General features: G+C 40.2%; 1 protein-coding gene across 6 annotated transcripts in view; it reads right to left on the reverse strand.

Moving 5' to 3' along the window:
- Positions 1-11,015: 11,015 nt before the first annotated feature.
- Tafa4 (TAFA chemokine like family member 4) overlaps positions 11,016-22,343 on the reverse strand; it is a 206,985-nt gene continuing 195,657 nt past the window's right edge. For 5 of the 6 annotated variants that reach the window (XM_033757078.1, XM_033757075.1, XM_033757074.1 and 2 more), the window contains 2 exons: positions 19,138-19,221; positions 11,016-12,369 (listed from right to left, as the gene is read on the reverse strand). In XM_033757078.1, the coding sequence (XP_033612969.1) occupies positions 12,167-12,369; positions 19,138-19,221 (287 nt within the window). In that variant the 3' untranslated portion in view covers positions 11,016-12,166. Of the gene's footprint in view, positions 12,370-19,096; positions 19,222-22,343 lie in introns of all 6 variants that reach the window. The other variant, XM_033757079.1, reaches the window with a different exon arrangement.

Below are 22,343 nucleotides of genomic sequence, written 5' to 3' on the forward strand. Positions count from 1 at the left end.
AAAAAAAAAAAAAAAAAAAAAAAAAAAAAAAAGAACAACTCTCAAAACTCAACCTTCTAAAAAAAACTGGTAAAATGCTAATGAGGTGGTGGAGAAACTCTGACATGTGCATTGCTAGTGCCATGTAAAATGGAATACCCACTATGGAAAAAAATGTCAGCCATTTCTTTAAAAAAAAAACTGAAAAAATACTTAGATCCTTATCATACAGCATAGCCATTTCACTCTGGAGCATTTGTCCTACGAAAATGAAAGCTATGCTTGCACAAAAACTTTTGCACAATTTTTTGCAGCGTCTTTAGATGTAATGACCAAAAACTGGAATCAAATTTCAATTCAGTGAGTACTAAGCAAACTGCGGCCCATCCATACAATTTAATACTTCTCGGCAATAAAAAAGGGTGAACTATTGGCAGATGCCAACAGGGGACTCTCAAGAGCAGTATGCCGAGTTCTCAGGGAAACAAAAAATAGAATAGTGTTTGTTAAGTGCTATAAAGGAGGGTAGCAGGGGTGGCAGTGTGACTCTTAACCGGGTAACTTGACAGAGAGATGTGTGAGGAGGGGATCCCCCATATCTAAAACTACTCACATGCATTATGCCAAAGTCAGATGCCTGCTTTGAGACTGTGCTACATTTATCCAAGATGTCACCAGCAGGTGATCTGGGTGGAAGGTAGGAGGGATCCATCTCTCTGCACTCTCTTTGCAATTCCCTGTGAGTGTTTCAAGATAAAATGTTAAGGTCTGGGGTGTACCTCAGTGGCCTTCCTGGCAAATGCAAAGTCCTGAGTTCAATCACCAGTACCAAAAAATAAAATAAAATAAAATAAAATAAAATAAAATAAAATAAAATAAAATAAAATAAAAAGAAATCCCAGTGAAAACCATTTATTCTGGCAGGGAAAGATTTTAAACATACCAAACATGCAATTTTATTAAGAACTGTTATTATTTAAAAGTCCAGTTTTCTGAGAATGATTTTTCTACCCTTCCAAATGCCTGAGATTCTCGTGGATGAGTTAGGGACACAGGTTCTTCAGTATCATGGGGCTGTCTGGGCGACTATCTTTCAGATATAATTGGATGATGAACACTGCGGAAAAATTGAAATTAACAAGTTAGGGTATCTTAACCTCCCTTTCGATGGCACACAGAGTATTCTGAAGGCTTGTTCCTGTTGAATACATCTGATTTGTAAAGCTATCTCCAGCAATTGACCTGTACCAAATCACAGCTATTTGTGAGATCAGAAGAAAACAAAAGTAAAGAAAAATGGAAACTTATTAGTTTCCTGACCCTTTCCATTTTTAAACTGTGAACCAAGGAACTGATATTGCTTTTACAAGTTTGTTGAAATAATCAAACAGGCCTTAAAACCTGTGTATGATCAAATGCCTAATTATATCATTAGGCACTTGGGTCAATAATTCTGTAAACCAACAGCCACTACAGTTCCCCCATAGGAATGTCATAAAACAGAGCTTGGTTTTATAGTTTGTCGTATAAATTTTTTTAAATTCCAAACGCAGTCATTAAAACTGACTTGAATAATAATGCAATATATATGGTCTTGCTCATGTGGAGACCTTTTCAGTTAGAAACTGAAAGTATCAGAAACTTAAAATTTTCCTTTAGTAGAGAAAGATTGTGAAAGAATGTGGAATGAAAATAGAATGTAAAAATACATATGTTTCAAGTCTCCTTTGGTGATATAGAAAATATGCCTTTTTCCCCCTCTCGGGTCTTGATTTTGCCATTGCTTCCCTGGACCTGCATGGAGTGGCACCCCAGTTTTAAGGGATATCTTTCTCTAACTCTTTCTCTAAATTTGGATCAACCGAGGAAATCCCTTGCTTGGCAGTCAGATCGAAAACAGTTGTTCTCCCATTGCATAGCTGCAAAACCACCATGAAAAACAACCTTCTCCGATCTGCTTTTGGGTCCTACTTTCTGCTGAAACAGCGTCTTGGCAATTGGGAAGTGGTTGTGTTAAACTTCAAGGCACAGTCTTCCTCATTTTAACAGTCATAATGTCTTATTGAAAAAGTCAATTAGTGTCTTATCAAATCTCTCGTTAAGTAAGTAGTTCTCATTTAAATCTGTTTACTTTCTAAGAACTCATATTCCCAGTTCTGGACAGTTTTATGTAACTACAAATTTTATTACAATATTAGACTCTAAATTTCCTTTCAATTTGCAGTGTCGTCGCCCCAGTGAGGCTTTTATTTCTCCCTGGAATTTGTTTGTGAATGGCTTGTGGGTCCTGACATTACTGTTTACCAACATTTACTGTCGAGCTGCAAATCTCTGAGAGTAAGAAGGTGAGAACAGGACAAGAGGTAGGAATCTCAGATGTGGCACTCTCTGTGAGTCTTCAAAATGGCTTTCCAGCTTTTGGAAAATACTGGCAGAATGTTCAGTTGTGCCTTGCAGACAGTATCCAGTCAGGGCTACTGCCCTTCTCTCTTGTGATTTCTGCACAGTACAGGCAAAGATGGTCTCAGCCTTGCATCAAAATCTGCGGTATGTGAGGTCAGAGCACAAGGCAATTGACAGATTCTGACGGCTGCAGGAATCTCATTCCAAACGCTCTGATTCTTGAAACTTCTGGGTTGGCAAGACTTTTTGAAAGGACAACCGTAGAAAGTCTTGTAATCAGACACTAGGTCATCCTAGTTTTCTGGATTGTTTTCCCTGCTCTACCATCCTCAATCAGGATGGCCAGATAAAAGCTAAAGAGGCAACCGAAGAGAAACCAGTGGGGGACTAAACACACTGGTGAGTCTGTCTCAGAGGAAGAAGCCCAACCCGTCTTATTTGTCCCAGAGGTTTTGTAATTTCTGAAGGTGCTCAAGTGACGATGTAGAGATCAGTGTCACTGAAAGAAGGATGGAATCCTGCATGTTTCCTGGGAGGGGGGCATATCACACCTCTCTGGGTGACAGGGGAGCTCAAGTTTCTATCAGGAGGCAGAAGAGGAGTGAGAAAAAAACTGGCCAGATTTTTCCTGAGGTGGGGCAGTGTAAAATGCTTAGAATTGGCCAGTTTGAAAAATAAGGGGACTCACGGAGAAGGTGTATACTATGCAAGCTTTGTTCAGGCATGAGATACAGTGCTGTTGGCCATGCACTCAATGTTAATGCATCAAGAATAATGAATTAAATAAGGTGCCTTCAACAAACACAGATTAAAGCAAGAGGATCTTCTTACTGGTTGATGGAAATGTGACTAGAGGCTGACACAAACCTAGCCCTGCGTTTGCTGTAGGAGCCTTGATTCAGGATTCGTTTCATTCAGTATGCGTAGCAAAATTATAGAACATCACCACTATGAATAATAAGCATGAATTACATAATTCTAAGGTGGGTGCAGGGTGCCTGGATCTCTCATACATAGTGGGCAAGAATGTGGAATGCTATAGCAACTCTGGAAAAGTTTGGTAACTTTTCTTGTACATATACAATTACTGTCCAACTCAAGAATTACAATCCTGAGTTTTTATACTACAGAAACACAAATTTATGATCACATATGCACTCTTGAAATGGTAGGTTTATGTCTTGCTAAATTTAGGAAAATAGCCGTCTTTTTCCAATCTTTGTTCAGCTCTATATTCTGTTTCTTCTCCTAGTGGGACTCAAAAGACATGAGTGTGAGATGTGTTGTGAGTGTCTCACAAGTCCCTGGGGCTCAGGTGATTTTTATTTCAATCTATTTTATTTCAGTCTATCCAGTTGTTCAAACTAGATGATTTCTGTTGGTCAAGTTCACTGATTCTTTCCAATTTCATTTCATTTTTGCTACTAAACCCATCCAATGAGGGTTTGTTTTGTTTTGTCTCTTTTCTTTTCTTTTTTGTGGTACTGGGGTTAAAACCCAGGGCCTTAGCCACAAACTACATCTCTAGCCCTTTTTTTATTTAGCTAGAAGATCCCCCTACATCAAGTTGCTAGGCTGGACTCAAACTTGCAATCCTCCTGTCTCAGCCTCCCAGAGTACTGAGATTATATGTGTGTGCTACCATACCTGACAGGTTTAGGTTTTTATTTTTTTAATTATATTACTTTTTTTTTTAGTTCTAAAATTTCAGTTCTTTACATCTGTTTCATTGGTGAGGTGGTCTACTTTTCATTGAACCATGTTTTTATTGCTTATTGGAGTATTTTTATGATGGCAACTTTAAAATCTATCCAAAAACCCAAACATCAGGGCCATCTCAGTGCTGGCAGCTGTCAGTCTCTTTCTCATTGACGTTGGGATTGTCCTGTCTCTTGATGAATGAGTATGTTTGGACTACATGCTGGACATTTTGAATTTTATGTTATCTGACTGATCTGACTGATTTTTATGTAAATCTTCTATCTTGGCAGCTATTCAACCTGATTAAGTCCAGAATACACATCCCACTTGCTCTTGTGGGTCCTGGTTTCAATGCCAGTGTAGATCACAGACGCTCAGCAACCTGGTTCTCTTCATCTCCACGTGTGTCATATGGAGGATGGGAGCTCATCCCACAGTCTCCTGGGTGGTGACTGGGGTGGGGCACCCCTCCTCGCTGCAGGGTGTAAACACAGCTAAACAGGGGAGGGGTCCCAGGTCTGCCCATCAGCTCCCCACAGAATAGGTGCCCCCTCGGGATGGTGGTCACAGGAGGGCAGAAGCCAGCCTGCCCACCGTGGAGGGCCTCATTTCCTGGTGCAACTCAGGGTTCCATCCCAGGCCCAGCCAGGAGGGCCCAGGGGATGGGAGAAGGCTTCTACCCAGTCTCTGCTGCTACGGTGCCCACTGGAGTGGGTGAGTGCAGATTGTTTTCCTTGATGTTCAGCTCAAAAGCAGGCAGATATTCACTGTTGAGTTGCATAGTACTTTCCCTAGCTCTTTGGGTAAGAGAGAACAGTTTTGCTTCATGTTATTTTTATCTGCGCGCGCGCGCGCACGTGTGTGTGTGTGTGTGTGTGTGTGTGTGTGGTTGTACTTGAAGTTAAACGTAGGGCTATTTGCTTCATTATTTTTATCTGCGCGCGCGCGCGCACGTGTGTGTGTGTGTGTGTGTGTGTGTGTGTGGTTGTACTTGAAGTTAAACGTAGGGCTTTCACACTGAGCTGCATCCCCAGCCTTTTAAAAATTTTTTTCTTGAGAATAAGTCAGTAGGTTGCCCAGGCTGGTCTTGAACTTGCAGTCCTTCTGCCTTGGCCTTCTAGACTGCTAGGGTCACAGATGTACACCATCACACATGGCTATCTTCATGCTTTCACATTGCTCAGTTGTGGGTTTTTCTAGCTCCCAAACTGAGGCATATAAAAACCTCAATTCCAGCTTATTCCTTGAGCCCCATTGTAACTATGCAGTCTGCCTTTCAGAGTCCTCTGCCTGATAGCTTAGGCAATTTGTCCACATGCTGTTTATTGTGATAAGCAAAAGGAATAAAAGTGATCAAATTTGCCCAGAACTGGAAGTATATGACCCATCCCCTTTCGATGTTATTTGAGATTTCTGAATTTTTGATCTTATGAAAAATTTTGTGCTTCATATTCATGTCTATGCCACTGGCTTCTTAATTCCTTCAGATAAAGTCCTACAAGCAGAAATCTTTAGTTAAGAGGTACACATTAAGGTTCTTGAAATATAGTGATACTGTAAACACTGCATCCTGCCATCCTTGTTCAGTGTTTTTCTTTTTTAATAGTGGATAAAATGCTGTTCAATCTCAACTCAGCAAAAAGTGTAAACCTTGCTTTGTGAATTCTCAACGCCTTTTGTCCACTTTTCTACTGAGGTGTTCGTCTTTTGTTCCTGGTCTTTAAAAAGCTTTGAATATCTGGATATTAATATTTTCACCACTGTACAGGTTAAAAGTACTATTCTCAGCTTGACCTTTAGTTGGATCTAATGGTGGTGTTATTTACAAAAATTTTTCATGGGCAAATTATTGATTATTAAGTATTTCCTATGAGGCAGATCTGCCTTCCACACTGTACTTTGAGTCTCAATAGTCTCCTTACGCTGACATCTTTTGGATTTAATGTATCAGGAGGAAAGAGAGTGCTGTCTTTAAGGCACAGAAAGACGGAGTAATAAACAGGGGAGGTATTCCAGATTCGTTTGTCTAAGCAGAAGTGAAGTAAGAGCCTGCCAAAAGCAAGCGATAATCCCAGCCCTCTTCACTTTCTCTGATCCCCACCCAGATGCCTCCATCACCAAATCAGAGTGAGGCGCCCTGGCTTTCCATGGGCAAAGTCTTGGTCCCTGGGGAATCTCCAATACAGCGTGGTTTAAAGATCTCTTCCCTGAATCCACTTCTCATCTGTAGTGAATCAGGCAAAGACAGTGATTGAAATCGCTCCCGGCAGCATCAAATATCAGTGTTTCTGACTTTGACAGCTTCAAGACTTGTCACTAACTTTTCGCAAGCTGAGGCTTCATCCTTTCACTCCAGTTGCTTTTACTGTGGTATCCAGAGTCAGTTTCCATCCTGGGTCGGTTATACGGCACTCATGAATATTTAAATACTCCAGTATATTGTCCTTGTTCCTCTTCTAACCCATGTCCCCTAGGAGCTGACCTAAGCATTCTTCTACTCTACTGGTTTGTGCAAGGGGGAAAAGTGTGTATTATTTATGTTTTCTTTTTGGCACTACTGTGTTAAAATATCAGGGGCATGGTTTTATTTTCTATAATGTCTGTGAATAGTCTACAAAACATTGCAGTTATGCTGCACATATGTAACAGAGCAGTGATGGACGTGAAGTTCAAAGCAGGAAAGTTCAGAGACCAAAACTCATCTACTGAGAGCCAGATTTCAGGGTTGGAAATACAGAACCAAAGTGCATTTGCCTGCTTCCATTTCTTGATCATTAATTACAGTTATTCAATTAATAATTCAGTGTCCTGAACTATTTTGATAACTCCTCATTAAGAGAATCAAAGCTGATAATTAAAAGATGGGTCAGAGACCTTATCTGCAGAGAGTAAAGGCCCAAATGAACAACATAAAAGATGCCTCATTTTATATTCCTAACATGTAACGGAGCCATGAATATTGATGATGCCAAATAGAGAAATGAACCAAAGGAAGAGCTTACAGAATCCTGCTTTGTTCGAGCCCCAAAATCAATACCTCCAGGACTGCAAAACATGTTTCACTAACTGTTCATTAATTATTTACAGGGCTCTTTTGTTCAAAGTTTCTGTTTACAAGATTACTTGGTAACTTGAAATGTTTGTTTCCTTTCACATGACTGTTGGACAGGCTTATGGTTTTCATTAGGTGAACTTAAAGAGCCCAGTCTGTGTGAGCCTGGCGCCTCCTGTCTTGAGTTTCAGGTTCAAATCAGAGTACCCTGTATACCATGACCTTCTTTCCAGGGTGTTCTTTCTCGCACCAGAAAGGTGTTCCAGGCCAAGGCATTTGTCTGCACAAAGAAAGCCACAAGGATTTTCAGCATTTTACCCAATTGACAGCCAAGGTCAAGTGACGGCAGTGCTCCTTGAGTTTGTAAGATTATCTTTCTTTTACTTTCTCAAAGCGTGAACTTACTTAGAAGCAAAGAACATGCTGTAAGATCTACTCTTTCCTCATCCCCAATTTTTTGTGAGCTGCATCCATTTAGACCTTAATCCTCAATGGGTTTGTTTTTGAGGTTCTGGGGATTGAACCCAGGGCCTTCACACTGAGCTGTATCCCCAGCCCTTTACTTTTTATTTTGAGACAGGGTCTTGATGTTACTACCATCTGGGTTTAAACTTGCAGTCTTCTGGACTCAGCCTCCCAGAATGCTGGGATCACAAGTGTGCACCATGACACGTAGCTAAGCCTGTTTTGAGGAAGTGCTGTCTAGTTCCTCTTTTGTAGGAAGTACTTTATTCATAAAAGGTACATGAAATTATTGAGTATGTTCCTAGTTGACTACCGTGGTATGATTTTTAGAACACAAAGACTCCTATGAGGTGGCATTGGTTTTAATGTTTGTCCTGTTCAAAATGCAGGTTGAAATTTGATTGTGTATTGGGAGGCAGGGCCTTCAAGAGGTTGTTAAGAGACTAGTGCTATTCTCATGGCAGAGTTCTCAGGCAGGACAGGATTAGCGAGGTGTCCCTACCATTATATCTCTGTCACTTTCTGCCTTGTCACGTTGCCTTTGCAAAACACCACTAGGTCTTTGGACTCTGCAGCCCCTGCACTCTTCAGCCACAATAATCTTTCTACCTGATTGCAGGTGTTGTTTTAGCAATCAAAGTTGGACCGAGACAGAGGTGTAGATATCTCTATCTTCACTTTACAGGTAAAGAAACTGCAATTTGTATAATGTTTTGGGATGAAGTAGCAGAGCCATAATTCCAAGGCAAGTTTGTTTGCCTCCAGAAATTGAACTCTCTGCCAGGATTTTCCAGTGTTCTAATGAACTCAGTTTACATACATAAATGAATGACAATACATACATCAATGAATGACAGGGCTGGGCTCCAATACATATTTGCAAAGTAGACAAGCTGGATTTTACCTATGAGCCACAGCTGGACAATCCCTAAAATAGAGAACTCTGTGTATTTTAGGTTCTTCTTTTAATAGTGCTTTGCTAATTCTGAGGTGAAGGTGATCATCAGAATAGGCCTGGATTCATCTCAACAGCCCATTTTGAATATAGGGTTGATATTTAATCCATAAAACATTTATTGATTAGGACACACTACCGTTAACCTCACTCAGAATACCCCCTACTCCTCACTTGAAACACACTTAGCTCATCGCTCTTGCCACTTTCTGAAGCAGTTCTGGAAGTCCTCTTTTCAGACTCTTGGTAAATTGTGATTAAAAAATGTGGTGAACGCTGCCACCAAGTGCCAACAGAAAGGCAGACTCCCTGAGAACATTACCTTGTATCCATCCTATTCACCAGGTCTGGCGCTGTGCCCCAGATGAACTTTTTGAATCCACAGAGAACATCAAGGCAGCCATAGCAGCACAACTAAAGACACAAGACAGGACTTCCAGAATTGCTCCAGAAAATGGCAAGGAATAGGATAAGTGAGTTTGAGGAGAGGGGAGGTATTTTGAAGGGGACTGATGTCAATATGTTTTTTACCGTGAGATTCATCATATTTTTATTGTACCTGATATGAGCAGGAGAATTTTGCAGCCCTAAAGAATTTATCTATGAAATAGACATCTTTGATATGGTAGTTTCCTTCGACATTTTTAGAAACCATTTCTCAACCTTGTGTACAAAGGAGTTCCTCCAAAATAGAATTCAATCCTATAGACAAAAATTCAAATAAGTGGTTGTCAAATAAGGCCAGTGGCGTGTGTGTACATGGCTTTACAGGTTGTTCATAGACCACCCCTATCCCCAGAGAGCAGCTCAGTGTGTGTACTACTATCCAGTGCCAAAAGTTTCTTTTAAATAAGGAATACTGGAATTTAAATAGAAACTCAGTTGTAAGTATCTAACTCATTGAAAAATGTTAGCCGCATGGTACTTTCATCAGCTCACTGGCACATTAGAAGCTAATACCAAAGAGAGCAGGTGCTGGCTGTGAACAAATCTAACTCTGAAAACAGGAAAGGATGTATATGATCCCTATACATTGCACACATTGAAACTTTCCCCCCAAAATGTGAAACTAGCAGGGAGGGTGACAAGGGAATAATAGAGGCATCAAGATGTTATGTACATGTAGAAATCTGTCAAATAATCCCATTCATCTATATAACCCATGTGCACTACAAAAGAGGGGGAAAAAAATAAAGTAGGGTCAGCTACACCCAGACTCTAAGGCTGGCACATCTCCATGACACTTAAAATACAAAGCAGTATCTGTTCTTTTAAAAGGACTCAGAGAAAAAGTAAGCCTACAATTTATAGTATTTTATCATTATCCCTCATTGTATAATTTGCAATAATACTGTGCGTTTGGGCGAGCTTATTTTTACTGGGCCTTCTATCTTCCTCTGTGAAATGGAACTCCTCACAAGATCTCCTGGATTGAGTAGAGAAACAGATTTGTTTATATAAGAATAGAGCATCTCAGGAGTCAGGGAAGTCTTGGGGAGGTTCAGTATGTATTTGACTTGCCCTTTTCCAATGGCAGGCAGTGAAATGGTGTGTACAGGGTGAGGCCAACAGCTGGATATGAGGGGGATTATAACATCCATATGGTCACTGGCTTCTTTAGAGAGACCGGGGCTATGTCCACACTACCCGGGGATAGCTGTCTTTTAAAATACTGAATCAAAATTTGTGTTGGAACCACATGTGCCGCAGTGGACCTAACACTGATGTGACTGCTCTCTCTATGACTTCCCTCATATCTTTGTTTTAAATTCCATAAAAATACCCCCCAAAATCCCCTACATACTTTCCTACAAGAAGAGAAGAGGGAGAGTAACATTAAAATGTTCCTTATGGGACGTCTCATTTCAGGGCTGTTTTTGAAGTAGGTAAAAAGTACCCTCTGAAGCAATAATGGCTGAAATGGCAGCGTCCAGGCCTGCCATTTTCCTAAATGGGTCACGTGCACCCCAGAAGTCATTCACTCCTTATAAATGCACCTCAAGTGAAGTTGTGTCTTGGTTACTTGATTTCATTTGGGGTCACATAAGATCAGATGGATGGGTAAAAAACCTAAGATAGGGCTGGGGATTTAGCTCAGCAGTTCGGTGGCCTGCCTTGCAAGCACAAGGACCCGAGTTCAATCCCCGGTACCGGAAAAAAAAAAACCTAAGATATATTGTTCCGTGTACCATCAAACCTTCTTACATTTTGTTAGCATTTTCTTAGAATGGAAAATCTTACACAAAAGGCAGCAGAGCTTACATGACACACCATAAATGTGCCTAAATCTTAAATTCTCCTGAATGCCACACAGGTGTCAATCGTGACCCAGAGTCACATCCCCAAAGTTAACTGTTGTTTGTACAATTAGTTGTTTTCATATTTACATTTAAAATTTTGTAGGCTTTGCATTTAACACAAAGTTTTAAGGCATGCGATAACTACAAAAATATATGTGCCATCAGCAAAATGAAGTTTTTACTATTAATGTGGAAATAACAATTCTGGTAGGGTATCCAGCCAAATACAAACAGAATTTAGCAAACGGACATCATCCATTTCTATTTCTTTTGCAAGAATGAAATCAAGTGATTTTTGCCACTGTAAATAACACTACCCCCCAATTGTGGCAGGACAGGGATAATTAGTGCTGAAAGTCTTCTACGTTTATTAATATACAAAACCCATCTGATATTATAGTACCATGTACATTAATAACATTATGCTTTTAAAATCTGGGCCAATCCCTCATCTGCTTCACACGAGAACATCTGAGAATAAACAGAGATGTGTCTGCTGCAGCCACTGAAACAAGAAACAAAATGACTCGGCTTCTACTTACATTTAAAGAAATAAATAGGGAAAAAATTGACTTAAGTCATTTATAGGCTAAAAATTCTGCATTTAAAGACTCATGTCTATAGGTTAACAAAATATTTCCATATAGTTGGCATAAACTGGATCTAAGAAATCGCCCTTACCCTAAACAGAGACTACTTCCTATTTAAAATGACCTTGCTGCGTAACACACATAAGCCATAAAAATTCCCCCAAAGTTTTATTTTTCTATGTGAATATGTCATGACTGAGCTTTGGTTACAAAATTTTAGAATTGATATGCATTTTTAGAACTCAGTTAAATGGGAAGTGAGGTTAAAAAGCTCCCTTTTTATTTCTGCTAACCTAGCAATGAAGTCTAAAAGGCAAACATTTTAAATTATCAAAAGTAAGTTATCAAAAGTAAAAATATAAATGCATGCACGATAACCCCATCTGTTCCAGATTTATAAAATAGATGTTCTTCACCAATCAGGTGGGAGTTCATTCATCTACACCTATAAACATTTTTGCCAAAATCTTGTTATTTGGGTACCCTTCAAACCACTTTAATACAACATTTAAAGGAAAAATTCAGAAGATAAATAAAATGAAGACCCTTTGAAACATATGTCCATGATGCTTTGTAAAGAGTGAGAGAAGCTGAAGACCATGTGTTCTCTTACAGGTCGTCTATTTTGATGTCTCAGATTTGTTCTCCCTGGATATCTCAGAGGTGAGTTCCTTTCAAATCCAGATCAGATGACAGTTTTGCGGCAGCCAGTGGTTACATCTCAGTATAATGAAATCATAAAGCAGGGCAGGGAGGGACAGTTAGGTGAATGCCAGTCCTCACTGTACTCAGTCACAGATTTGGATTTGCTGAAATCCAGAACACTCTTCCACCGAGGATGGTGATCCATACGAGAGAGCTCTGCATTCAAATGCCCCTCTCCTCCTGGATGAACGCACAGCTCTGTCTCTGCTACCGAGTTACCTAAAACAAAATAAATAAGTGAGCATTGGAGACCCTACACACCCCGCAGAGAGCCCTTCCGGCCACGGGAACAGTAAGTCCCGGCCTGTGTCACTGGCGTAGCTCGTCAGTTTGTACCATTATCTTGTAACCAGCCTCACCTAATCCTCTCTTCAAGTCCTTTCCACGTCCTGCTTTTAGATTGTAAAGAAAACATGCAAAATGTCCTCTATCACAGAGTATTGTGTGCCCTAGATCTGGTTTTGGTGAGGTCATAAAACTCCATCAGGTCAGGTACACTTGTGGCCCATCATTACATGTGTGCTGAGCATGCGTTGTTAGTGGCACTGAAATTTTTTCAGATGAATGCTGATTAAAATCATTGTGTCCAGATCAAAATTTTGCCTTTTAATGCAGTTGATCTGTTTTTTTAAATGATTATTTTATAAAACTACTATATTTAATAGAAACAAATCTGTAAAAAAGGGCGTTGTATTTCTAATTTTTAAACATTTGGGCATATTAATTATAATCTGAGTAAAGAGTACTGCAGTTTCTATAGTTTTATTTGGTCATGTAAAAAAATCTGCAAGTTAGTCAATACTCTAGAGAGGAAGTAGCTTAAGATTTTAACATGAATATGCAAAGAAAAAATTTTAAATATACTATTTTTAAATATACTATGTCATGTGACAGCGTAATCATCATGCCTGGGTCTTTAGGTCCAACCGGGTATTTATTCTAACTTCAGCCTTGCTGGTGACTAACATAGGCATGACCTTTATTTACGTACTCCACAATAGAATAGCTCTTTTGTTTGGGAATGCTGCAGCAAACCAAACGAAAGCCTTGTCCTAATGGAGCTTGCATTCTAGAGAAGGACCTGTAAGACCTTTTCTGCTCAGAATTAAATATGGTGCCTATCATCAGCCTGGCAGGACTTAGAGGCCTTGCAGCCACCACACAAGTCTGCCTTTATGTTACTCACAATAATAGCCACAGATAACAGGTAAACTGAAGGGTGTTGCTTTATTCAAAAAAAAAAACTAGTAGTACAGAATTCATATTTCATATAGTTTTTTTGAGTTAAAAAATATGGTTATTCTTCTTATTTGTTTTCCGACCATTTAAAACTGTGAAATCCATTCTTAGCTCTCGGGTCATACAAAAACAAGACAACGCAGTGGGTTTTGTCCATATGCTATAGCTTATTCCTGAGAAGATGGGACAAACAAATACATGAAAAAGAAAATCTGAGGAGGAAACGCATACCATGGAGGAAAGGAAAGCACGATAATGGAGAACAGAAACCCTGAATCAGGAAAGGTTACTGCGACACACAGGATTCGGAACGAAGGGGAGCTGAGGAGATACTCCAAGGCAGTGAGGGGAGACCACACCAACTGGAAGAACTTGCCAGGCAGAGGAAGAGGTAAAGAACAAGGGGGCGAGGACTGTGCAAAGACTTTTGCCCCTCCCTGGGTAAGGTATAAAGATGAGATGAGGAACACATGGCCGGACTCTCCGTTTAAAGGGATCACTTTGGCCCAGGTGCTGAAAGGGGAAACAGCCAGGACTTCTCAGAAATAGGCTGTAAGAAAAGGAAACAAGGTGAAATCCAAGGTCTTTGGTGTGATCCGTTGGATGATAGGGTTAACCATGTTTTTAGTTGGAGTGAATTATCTCCTAGCCTTCATAGGTCCTTATCAACAAAAGGTACTTGTCTCCTTCAGTTGTAGTGAAGAGTAAAAGAAATACATGAATTGATTACCACTTGGGAAATGGTGGCTTTTGTCACGTTCACTCTTTCTGGATGCTTCATGCCTCTATATAGAACCCAAAAGCATTCATAGCCAAGTATCACTTTGCACCAAGGGCCTCATTCTCAAAAACATCTTATTTCATGTGCCTTGGTCTCTGTGCCCAGCCCACCATGGGAAACAACACTGAAAGTTAGATGATCGGATACTCTCATATTTCCTTTCCTTTAAGGTTATTGTTGTTCCTACTGCATGTGGAAGATTTTATTGCTATTTTTTAAGTTTTGATGGATACAAAGTCACTAACGTGCCAATACTAGCTCCACTCCCACGCAGCAGGGCATCCTGACTGGAGAGCTCAGAGGAGACAAGACTTCAGGGTGACGTAGTTGTCTCTGATAGATCTTGAAAAACAAGAGGAATTGTGGAAGGGTGAGAAGACAGCCATGAGTTTGGGAATTAAATGGGCTATGTGGTGACTGGCAAATTCCAGATGCTTATACTTTGAATTATTTACCAAGGTGGACCCAGTGATGGTGTCTCAGCAGGGAAGGAACTGAGCAAAGAGTTTATCTTGGTGACGGAGAAAGCAGGTTGGAAGCCGATTAAGGGCGGAGCTTAGGAAGACTGGTGGCTCTCACAACCACCCTAAGGAAAACAGTTTTAAAGAATAGTTTTCTAAGCCCTGTCCAGATTTACTATTCCAAAATATCCTAGAGATGGGATCCACACTGTGTTTTTAACAAGTCCTCACAATGACTGGTAACCGTGATGCCATTAAACCTTGACATTCACCGGGGGTGGTAGCCCAAGACACAGAAGATCTCACTTAGTTAGAAAGCCATTGAAAGAAGATACTGGATAGGACTTGAATGTATTATATGTTACAGTAAGGTGGTTGCTGAAGAGAGAATGGTGCTTCTGTTTTTAAAATTTGTTTATGACGACTCATACATTATTTTTATTTCTGGTCTGACCAGTATGGGTGTCACAGGTTATTAAGACAGCATTATCCACCGGGGATTTGGCTCAGTGGTTCCACTGCCTGCCTCGCAAGTGCAAGGACCCGAATTCGATCCCCAGTACCAAAAAAAAAAGATAGCATTAGCCAATTCAAAACTTGAAGTCTCTTAAGGTTTAAGCAAATAATATGTGTAAGTTACTTTTATTCTCATCCTCATCCCTCTTGGAATTTTCCAATTAGAAATTTTTGGACACTTCAACTTTGAAGAACAAAATGAAATAAGAGAACAAGGTGGGTAGCTTGCTTGCAAAGAGCTATGGGAAAAAGTACCCTATTTGCTGAAGCTGTTTTTCAACCTGAGAACTACTGAAATTTTGGGGTCAGGTTATGGCTCGTTGTGGGGATGATCTTGTGCTTTGTGGGATGTTTTCTAGCATCCTCAGTATTGACACACAGATGCTAGGAACATCCCCACCTCAACACAGAACAACCAAAAACTGTCCTCCTATATTGCAAAATGTCCACTCAGTGACAAAACTGCCCCTGATTGAAAGCTACTCCTCTAAAGATACAGTTCTTCACACTTAGTAGAGGGTGAATAAAATAAGAATACTAAAAAATATGAGTTTCTCAAGATTCGATGTGATGTACTTTTACTGGCAAACATCACAAAAGCCCTGGCAAAGGCTTGGCTTTGGGGCTAGGAGGACTTTATGCTCTTGTAAGAAGCCTTAATTCTGACAATTTGAAATGAGCAAAAACTATTCAGCCCAGAGAATGCAGCAAAACCCAGAATTCAATTAGGTACAGTAGAATTGAGGCAAGACAACAAAGAGAGTTACATTTTCTCACAGGAAGTAGCAGCCGCACCTTCTCCAGAGATGCTGAAATCACACTGGTAGAATAAACTTGATGCCAATGTTTTATATCTGGGAAAGATGACTGGTTAGGGAATTCTCTCTTATTTCCATATCTTCATCTAAGGCATTAATATCTCAACTGCTTACTCTTCTCATATTTGCATTTAAATAGAATGCAAAATTCTGATATAGGAGGCTTACGAGCCTCTCTGTGTTTTGATTCTGCTGTGCATGAACTGTTTAAGGAAAATGGAAACTTTTGTTATATAGGTAACACCCCCTCTAGACAGGCAATCGCTCTGCCTTTATAGGACTGCTCTCTCTCCTGTGGTGTGTGGTCTGCACCAATTTCAAGAAAAAGATGTAGCTTCCAGGGCACTAAGCCCACCACGGAAGCTGGTCTCAGCTCCACAAATGACTTTATTCTATACTGTGGTATAACTCACAACAAACAGAGAATGTTTTATGCAGTTCAAGTCACAGTGACTTAGACTAATAAAGGAAACAAAGTTTTATGACTTTCAAATTATTCTCAAGTGGCATATCACTAAAAAAAAAAGCAATCCAAGCATCATGATGGCTTGGGGAACTGTGTTATGTTTCTACAACTTTTCCAAGTGCTAAATGAAATGTCACTTCCATTGACGATTTAGCTAGAGCAAACTTATATTCCCAGCACATAGAGCCAAAATGCCCCAAAAGGTTTGCTTCCTGCTAATTCCCTCTCTAACTGCACATAAATAGTGAAAGGGAGAGAGAACTGCTCCACCAAGAGAACTACTTAGACACATTTTGTTCTGGGATGTAGTTGGCCTCTGTTCATGGTCTTATTTTATGTCTCTATCTAAAAATCAATATAAATACCATCTTCCAAGTGTTATTCCTTAATCTACAAGAAATATAATGAAAGAAGAAATTTAGCACTGATAGAGACTTCAGTATTTTTATTTAGGAAGGACTTAGGGAAAAATGGCTGAAAGGGTCAGGCGTGACAGCAGAATAATCCTGAGGCAGGGTTTGCTTAGCAAGCACTCGAGCTGGGAAGTTCACTGGGAATGACTCGGCAGGAAGGCCGGGAAAGGCGGTGGGAGTGTTAACCTCCCTGCTCTTCAACAAATGACTCCAAGGACTTGCAAAGCCCTGGATAGAAAAGAACACAATCCTCCCTTGGTATCCATGGGGACCTGGTTCCAGAACTGCCATGGATACCAAAATCTGCAAAAGCTCAATTCCCTTGTATAAAGTGATGCAGCATTTGCTTGCAACCTGTGTACTTCTTACCATTTACTTTAAGTCACCTGTGGGTTCCTTGTTATACCCCACATAGTGCAAATGCTATGGGAATAGTTTGTGTTATGTTTTAGGGAATAAGGACAAGAAAAGTCTGTAAAAGTTCCATATAGATGCAATTAAGGTTTTCCAATACTTTTCATCTGCAATTGATTCCTTAAATTCAGACCCTGTGGGTACAGACACAGAGGACCAAGTATAAATCAAGTCATAACAATATCACTAATGGTGACAGCTTACGTGATAACAGCAATTCATGTTGAAAATGGTCTTCATTTTGCCATGATGATTTCAACTACAATAAGGAACTAGTCAACTGACTTAATATTCTGTTGATTATTTGGGGTATGATAATGTCAGCTAAAGTTGTATTTAATTTAAAACGTATAAAATCATATATATTTTATATGTTTAAAATCATATATATATTATTTTTCATTTAATCTCATATTAACAGCATATTTGTGCACATATTTTGTAGCATCTTGTTTATTATACTTTACATACACTCTGAGGGGGAGTAGTCTGCATTTAATCTCAATGACTGGAGAAGGTAAATGAGAACTCTTGGTGCTTAGTTATTCAAAATATTCATACATGGGAAGGATAAGTTGAGAAGTTGGTCATGCTACATTATATATCCTCAGGGCCAAATCTCAGCTACATGAACCAAAGCATCACTTCATTCAGTAATGACATGCAAAGACTGTATACATCCAACTCTGATAATCTCCCAATGATTTCTGTGACTAATTTTTTTGCCAGGAATTACTCACCAAGGCATTCAATTGGCTCTAGGACTACCACGGTGAGCAAAACAGACATAGGGCCTGGCTTCCCAGCACCCCATTGACCAGCAAGCTGTGGATAATAAGCAAATGAGTGTAGCCATCCATGTGAAATGTGGCCATAGTAAATGCTCAGAGATACAGGGCCATGCATCCAATCAGGATCAAATTCCCTGAAAAAACATAGGTTTATTAGGGAGGGAGGGACGAGAGAGGGATGAGGGAGGGAAGGAAGCACATTCCATAAAGAGGAATCAGCACTGCAGAGTGCCCTGATGAGGGGGACTAAGAGAAGGCCAGGAGGTCTGGAGCAGAGCAAACCAGGACTAAAAGAGGCCAGATTAACTATGATAGGCGGAACAGGCAGATGCCAGTGGGCCAAAGACCCAAGGAAAGCTGCTAGACTAACTTAGAAGACAGGCGTTTCGTAGAGGTCCGTAGCCATTGTACAGAGGATACAGTCTGGACGAGATGGTGGATGGAATGAGAATAGGAACTATGGCTATGAGGAGTCATGGAAGGATGGGTGGTAAAAATCTCAAGTACAAACCCCTGGGACACAGGGAGACTGGAGAAAAGATAGATTTTTAGTTGAAAATGGGGTAGACAAGGACGCCCTTCAGAGACAAGGACTGCAAAGAGGACTATTAGAAAGGGAGCTGTTGACCCATAAGACTTGACTAAGGGCCTTCAACCATTTACTCTCTGTTAAGGTAGCAGGTATTTCTCCTTGAGTTAATCATCTGTATGGATCCTTGCTTGCCATGCTGCTTTGATGCACACCTCTGTCACCTCTGAAACTTGCCCTTTAAATTGGGCTCATGAAGGAGCAGGCATGAATTTATTGGCCCTGCCTAAACTAATAGTTCACCCACCAAATCACTTGCTGTATAAAACCTGGAACAGAGAGTGGTGTTAAAAGAGTGGCTTTTCTACAAGGCCAAAGCCATAGGGGACACAGCTGAAGCCGACTTGGCAACATACAATAATGCCACTTTGTTTATGGCAGGACGAAATCAGAGGGAAGCCCTATAATTAACAAGGCATTGCTGTTGTAAATGAGAGGTGTGTTTTGTCTATACTTGCCTTCGTGGTTTTGACTTTATTCCCACTGCTACAGGACCAACCTGAGTAATCGGGCAGTACTTTGCAATCCTCTCCTTCCAAGCATGGGTTCATGTGACACCACCATTTCTGAATCACAATAGAAGCTGGAAGACAGAGGTCATATGGACAAAACAAAATTAAACACAAATTAGTACAAATTAGATTCCAAAACAGCTAACACTGCACCATAATAAACAATTTTAAAGAATCCAATCATCCAAGTCCTCTGCAAAATCAAATGCTCCCTTTTCTGTAGTTGGCTCTCTGTGATACAGCTGGTGAGGAAAGACTTCATGGTAGGTCTGCCTGAGTTTGTATATGGTTGTATTACCGTCTATATTTTTAATGACTTTGGACTAGTTCTCCAACTTCTCTTCAGCACAGTCCCTTCACTTAAGAAACGGGGATGAAAATATATCCTTGCCCCAGATGTCAAAAGGAGAAAGTGAATCCATGTAAGGAACTCCACCAACTTTGGATGAGCCATTGTGTTCTCAGGAAAGGTTAGTGATTTGACCATAGACATTTTGGGTGGCATGGTCCAGTGGTGTTGATCCTGCAATGGAGTCATGTAGGTGCTATTTGGTCATTAAAAGCAAGGGAAGAATGCAGTAAAACTGCACCCCTAAAGGGTATTCCAGGTAGTGGTTGCCAACTAAAATAGGAGGGCTGGGCCTTTCCCCACACAGCTAGCTGAGTGAATAGTTTCAACTACTTCACTCGTGCACTCATTTTCACCTCACCATCCCCAGAGTAGTCTCCCCATAAAATGATTTCTGTTTTAAGCTTATAAAGCAGAAAATAGCATCCCACATCTCTGGGACAGAAATAGAAGAAATTTCATCATCTCACTAAATACCACAGATTCACAGGGCCAAAAAAAAGGATTGTGATTAACCCTTGAAGGTGAACAAAATTATCAGAGAAGAGGTGAGGCCAATAGAATTGTCCCCTTTTCTCTTGTTGAAACACAGCACTCACATAGAAAACACACCCCAGTGGATATTTTGGCTTTTCCTTTGATAGAAAAAAGTATAGCAGTGTTGGTGAACCTTTGAACCTTTTAGAGACGAGTACCCAAACTGCAACCCAAAACCCACTTATTTACTGCAAATGCCAACAATGCAGTTAACCCTGAATATTGAGGTTTTGGTTCAGAAAAAAACAACTCATACCTTAACATCTCTTGTCTTAAAAGAAAAAACATTCCAGCCATAGGTGTGCCACCACTGAATTATAGTTTTGTTTTGTTTTTTTTTAATTAGAGAGATGTAAGACCCGTGGCTTTTTAAAAAATATATTGACATGTAAAGATTGCATATGAAAAGATGAAAATAAAGTGTTTGTAGATGGGGAGGGGAGGAGGGCATGAAGGGAGGGCAGGGGTAAGGGGAAAAAATGAGAATCAAGACTTGTCATATAGAGGTACAAGATCCCAACAATGAATGTAACTGTACTGTATCCCTAAAATGTACCAATAAACTCAATTAAAGCTGAAAAAAAAAGATTGCATAGTTAAGTTATATATACAACATGATCTGATATACCTACACATTGTATAATGATTCCCAAAAATTAATTCATCCATCATTTGTGCTATACATTAGATACCCAGAACTTATCTCTACTGAATGTTTCTATCTTTTGACCCATATCTTTCCACCCCCTACTCCCAGCCCTGGAAACCACAATTCTACTTTTTTACATTCCATACATGAATGAGATGATACAAGATTTGTATTTCTGTGCCTGGCTTCTTCAACTTAGCTTAGTGTCCTCCAGGTTCATCTATGCTGACAAAAGATGGCAGAATTTTTTTTCTACGATGAATAATATTCCATTGTGCACATATAAACTACATTTCCTTTATTTTCTGGCCCCAAATATCACAACAATCTCACAAATGCAGGGGGGCTGTGTCATTTTCAAAGTGTCTTTATTATTCCTTTTCCAGTTGTACCAGTAAGCTTCCAAAGCAGGAAAAGGAGGCAGGTGGAACCAGAATAAAAATCAGAGTTTTCTGCGAAGTTGGTAAACTAAGGGTAGAGAGGCACTAGAAGCAAGGGCATCTTTCTCTCTGTTCTGAAGTCTTTCTACTATACCACCAGGTAAGATACTTCACTTATTTTTATTATTCCAATTATACAAGTGTATGGACTGTGGTATAATATTTTAACACAGAGATACAGTGTGTAATGATCAAATCAGGGTAGTTATTTCTGTCCTGGTGCACATGTTTTAAATTTTTCTGATTAGCATGTACTGATTGCACTTGTGTATGGGGTACAGTGTGACATTCCATACATGTACAGGATATGTGCTATTTCACATAGTGCTAACCAGTCATCGCTTGTTCTCTGAAGCTTGGGTTTGGTCCCAAGTGGATGTGGTTTTCTGGAAAGGGACCAGAGCTCTGTGAAAGAAGACTTGATAGGTGACTAAGGTGACCACTGATCTAACAAGTAGAGCAGGGTTGGGGCTCACTGACTGTCCCACAGCAAACCCTCGTGGCTCAAGGGAGAGGGCAACAGGGAAGCAGTGGACACCAGTTAAGGAGAAAATCTGGGAAGAAACCTTCAGGAGCTCTTGGTTTTACTTGGTTCTCTAAACAGTAGTGAGCCATGGAAGGTGTGTGAGCGAAGCAGTTCAGTAAGACTGGGAAACCTGGGGCCTAGAAAAGTAGCTTGCAAGGGATAGCAGCAGGACAGAAAGAACTCTAACAGGAAACACCAGCTGAGGGGCGAGCCCTGCATAGGAACAAAATGAATCAGAGTATCTGAGCATCACTGCCAGAGCACATCAGCACCTCCAGGGCCCGTGGAGACACACGATGCTCCTGATGCCAAAAACCTGGAAAAAGCTTGAGGGGAGAAATAGCAAGTAACGGATTCAGGTGTCTATTGTGGAAAAGCATGCCACATCTAAACTATAAATAAAGTACTATGCATATGCTTTCAAATGACTTAAAGGAAACAAGTTCAAAGTCTTGGAAACTTGTTTACCGGTTTCCCTTCACTGAATTGCAAAATATGGAGTGATTCTCCTATATAGGTAAATGTGCCATAGAATCCTTAAAAATAAAAATCACTTTCATATCTTACAGAAGAGTGTACTGGGGAAGGTGTCCCCACCGATAGATATTTTGCCCGTGATGTGTCTCTTCCATGAAAGACCTAAGAGCAAAAGCTCTTTCAGAAAGAAGAGAGATGAAGGGAGGGCAGGGGTA

The sequence above is a fragment of the Fukomys damarensis genome, unplaced genomic scaffold (genome assembly GCF_012274545.1).
Source record: "Fukomys damarensis isolate Sample0158 unplaced genomic scaffold, DMR_v1.0_HiC HiC_scaffold_28, whole genome shotgun sequence".
NCBI classification, from domain to species: Eukaryota; Metazoa; Chordata; class Mammalia; order Rodentia; family Bathyergidae; genus Fukomys; species Fukomys damarensis.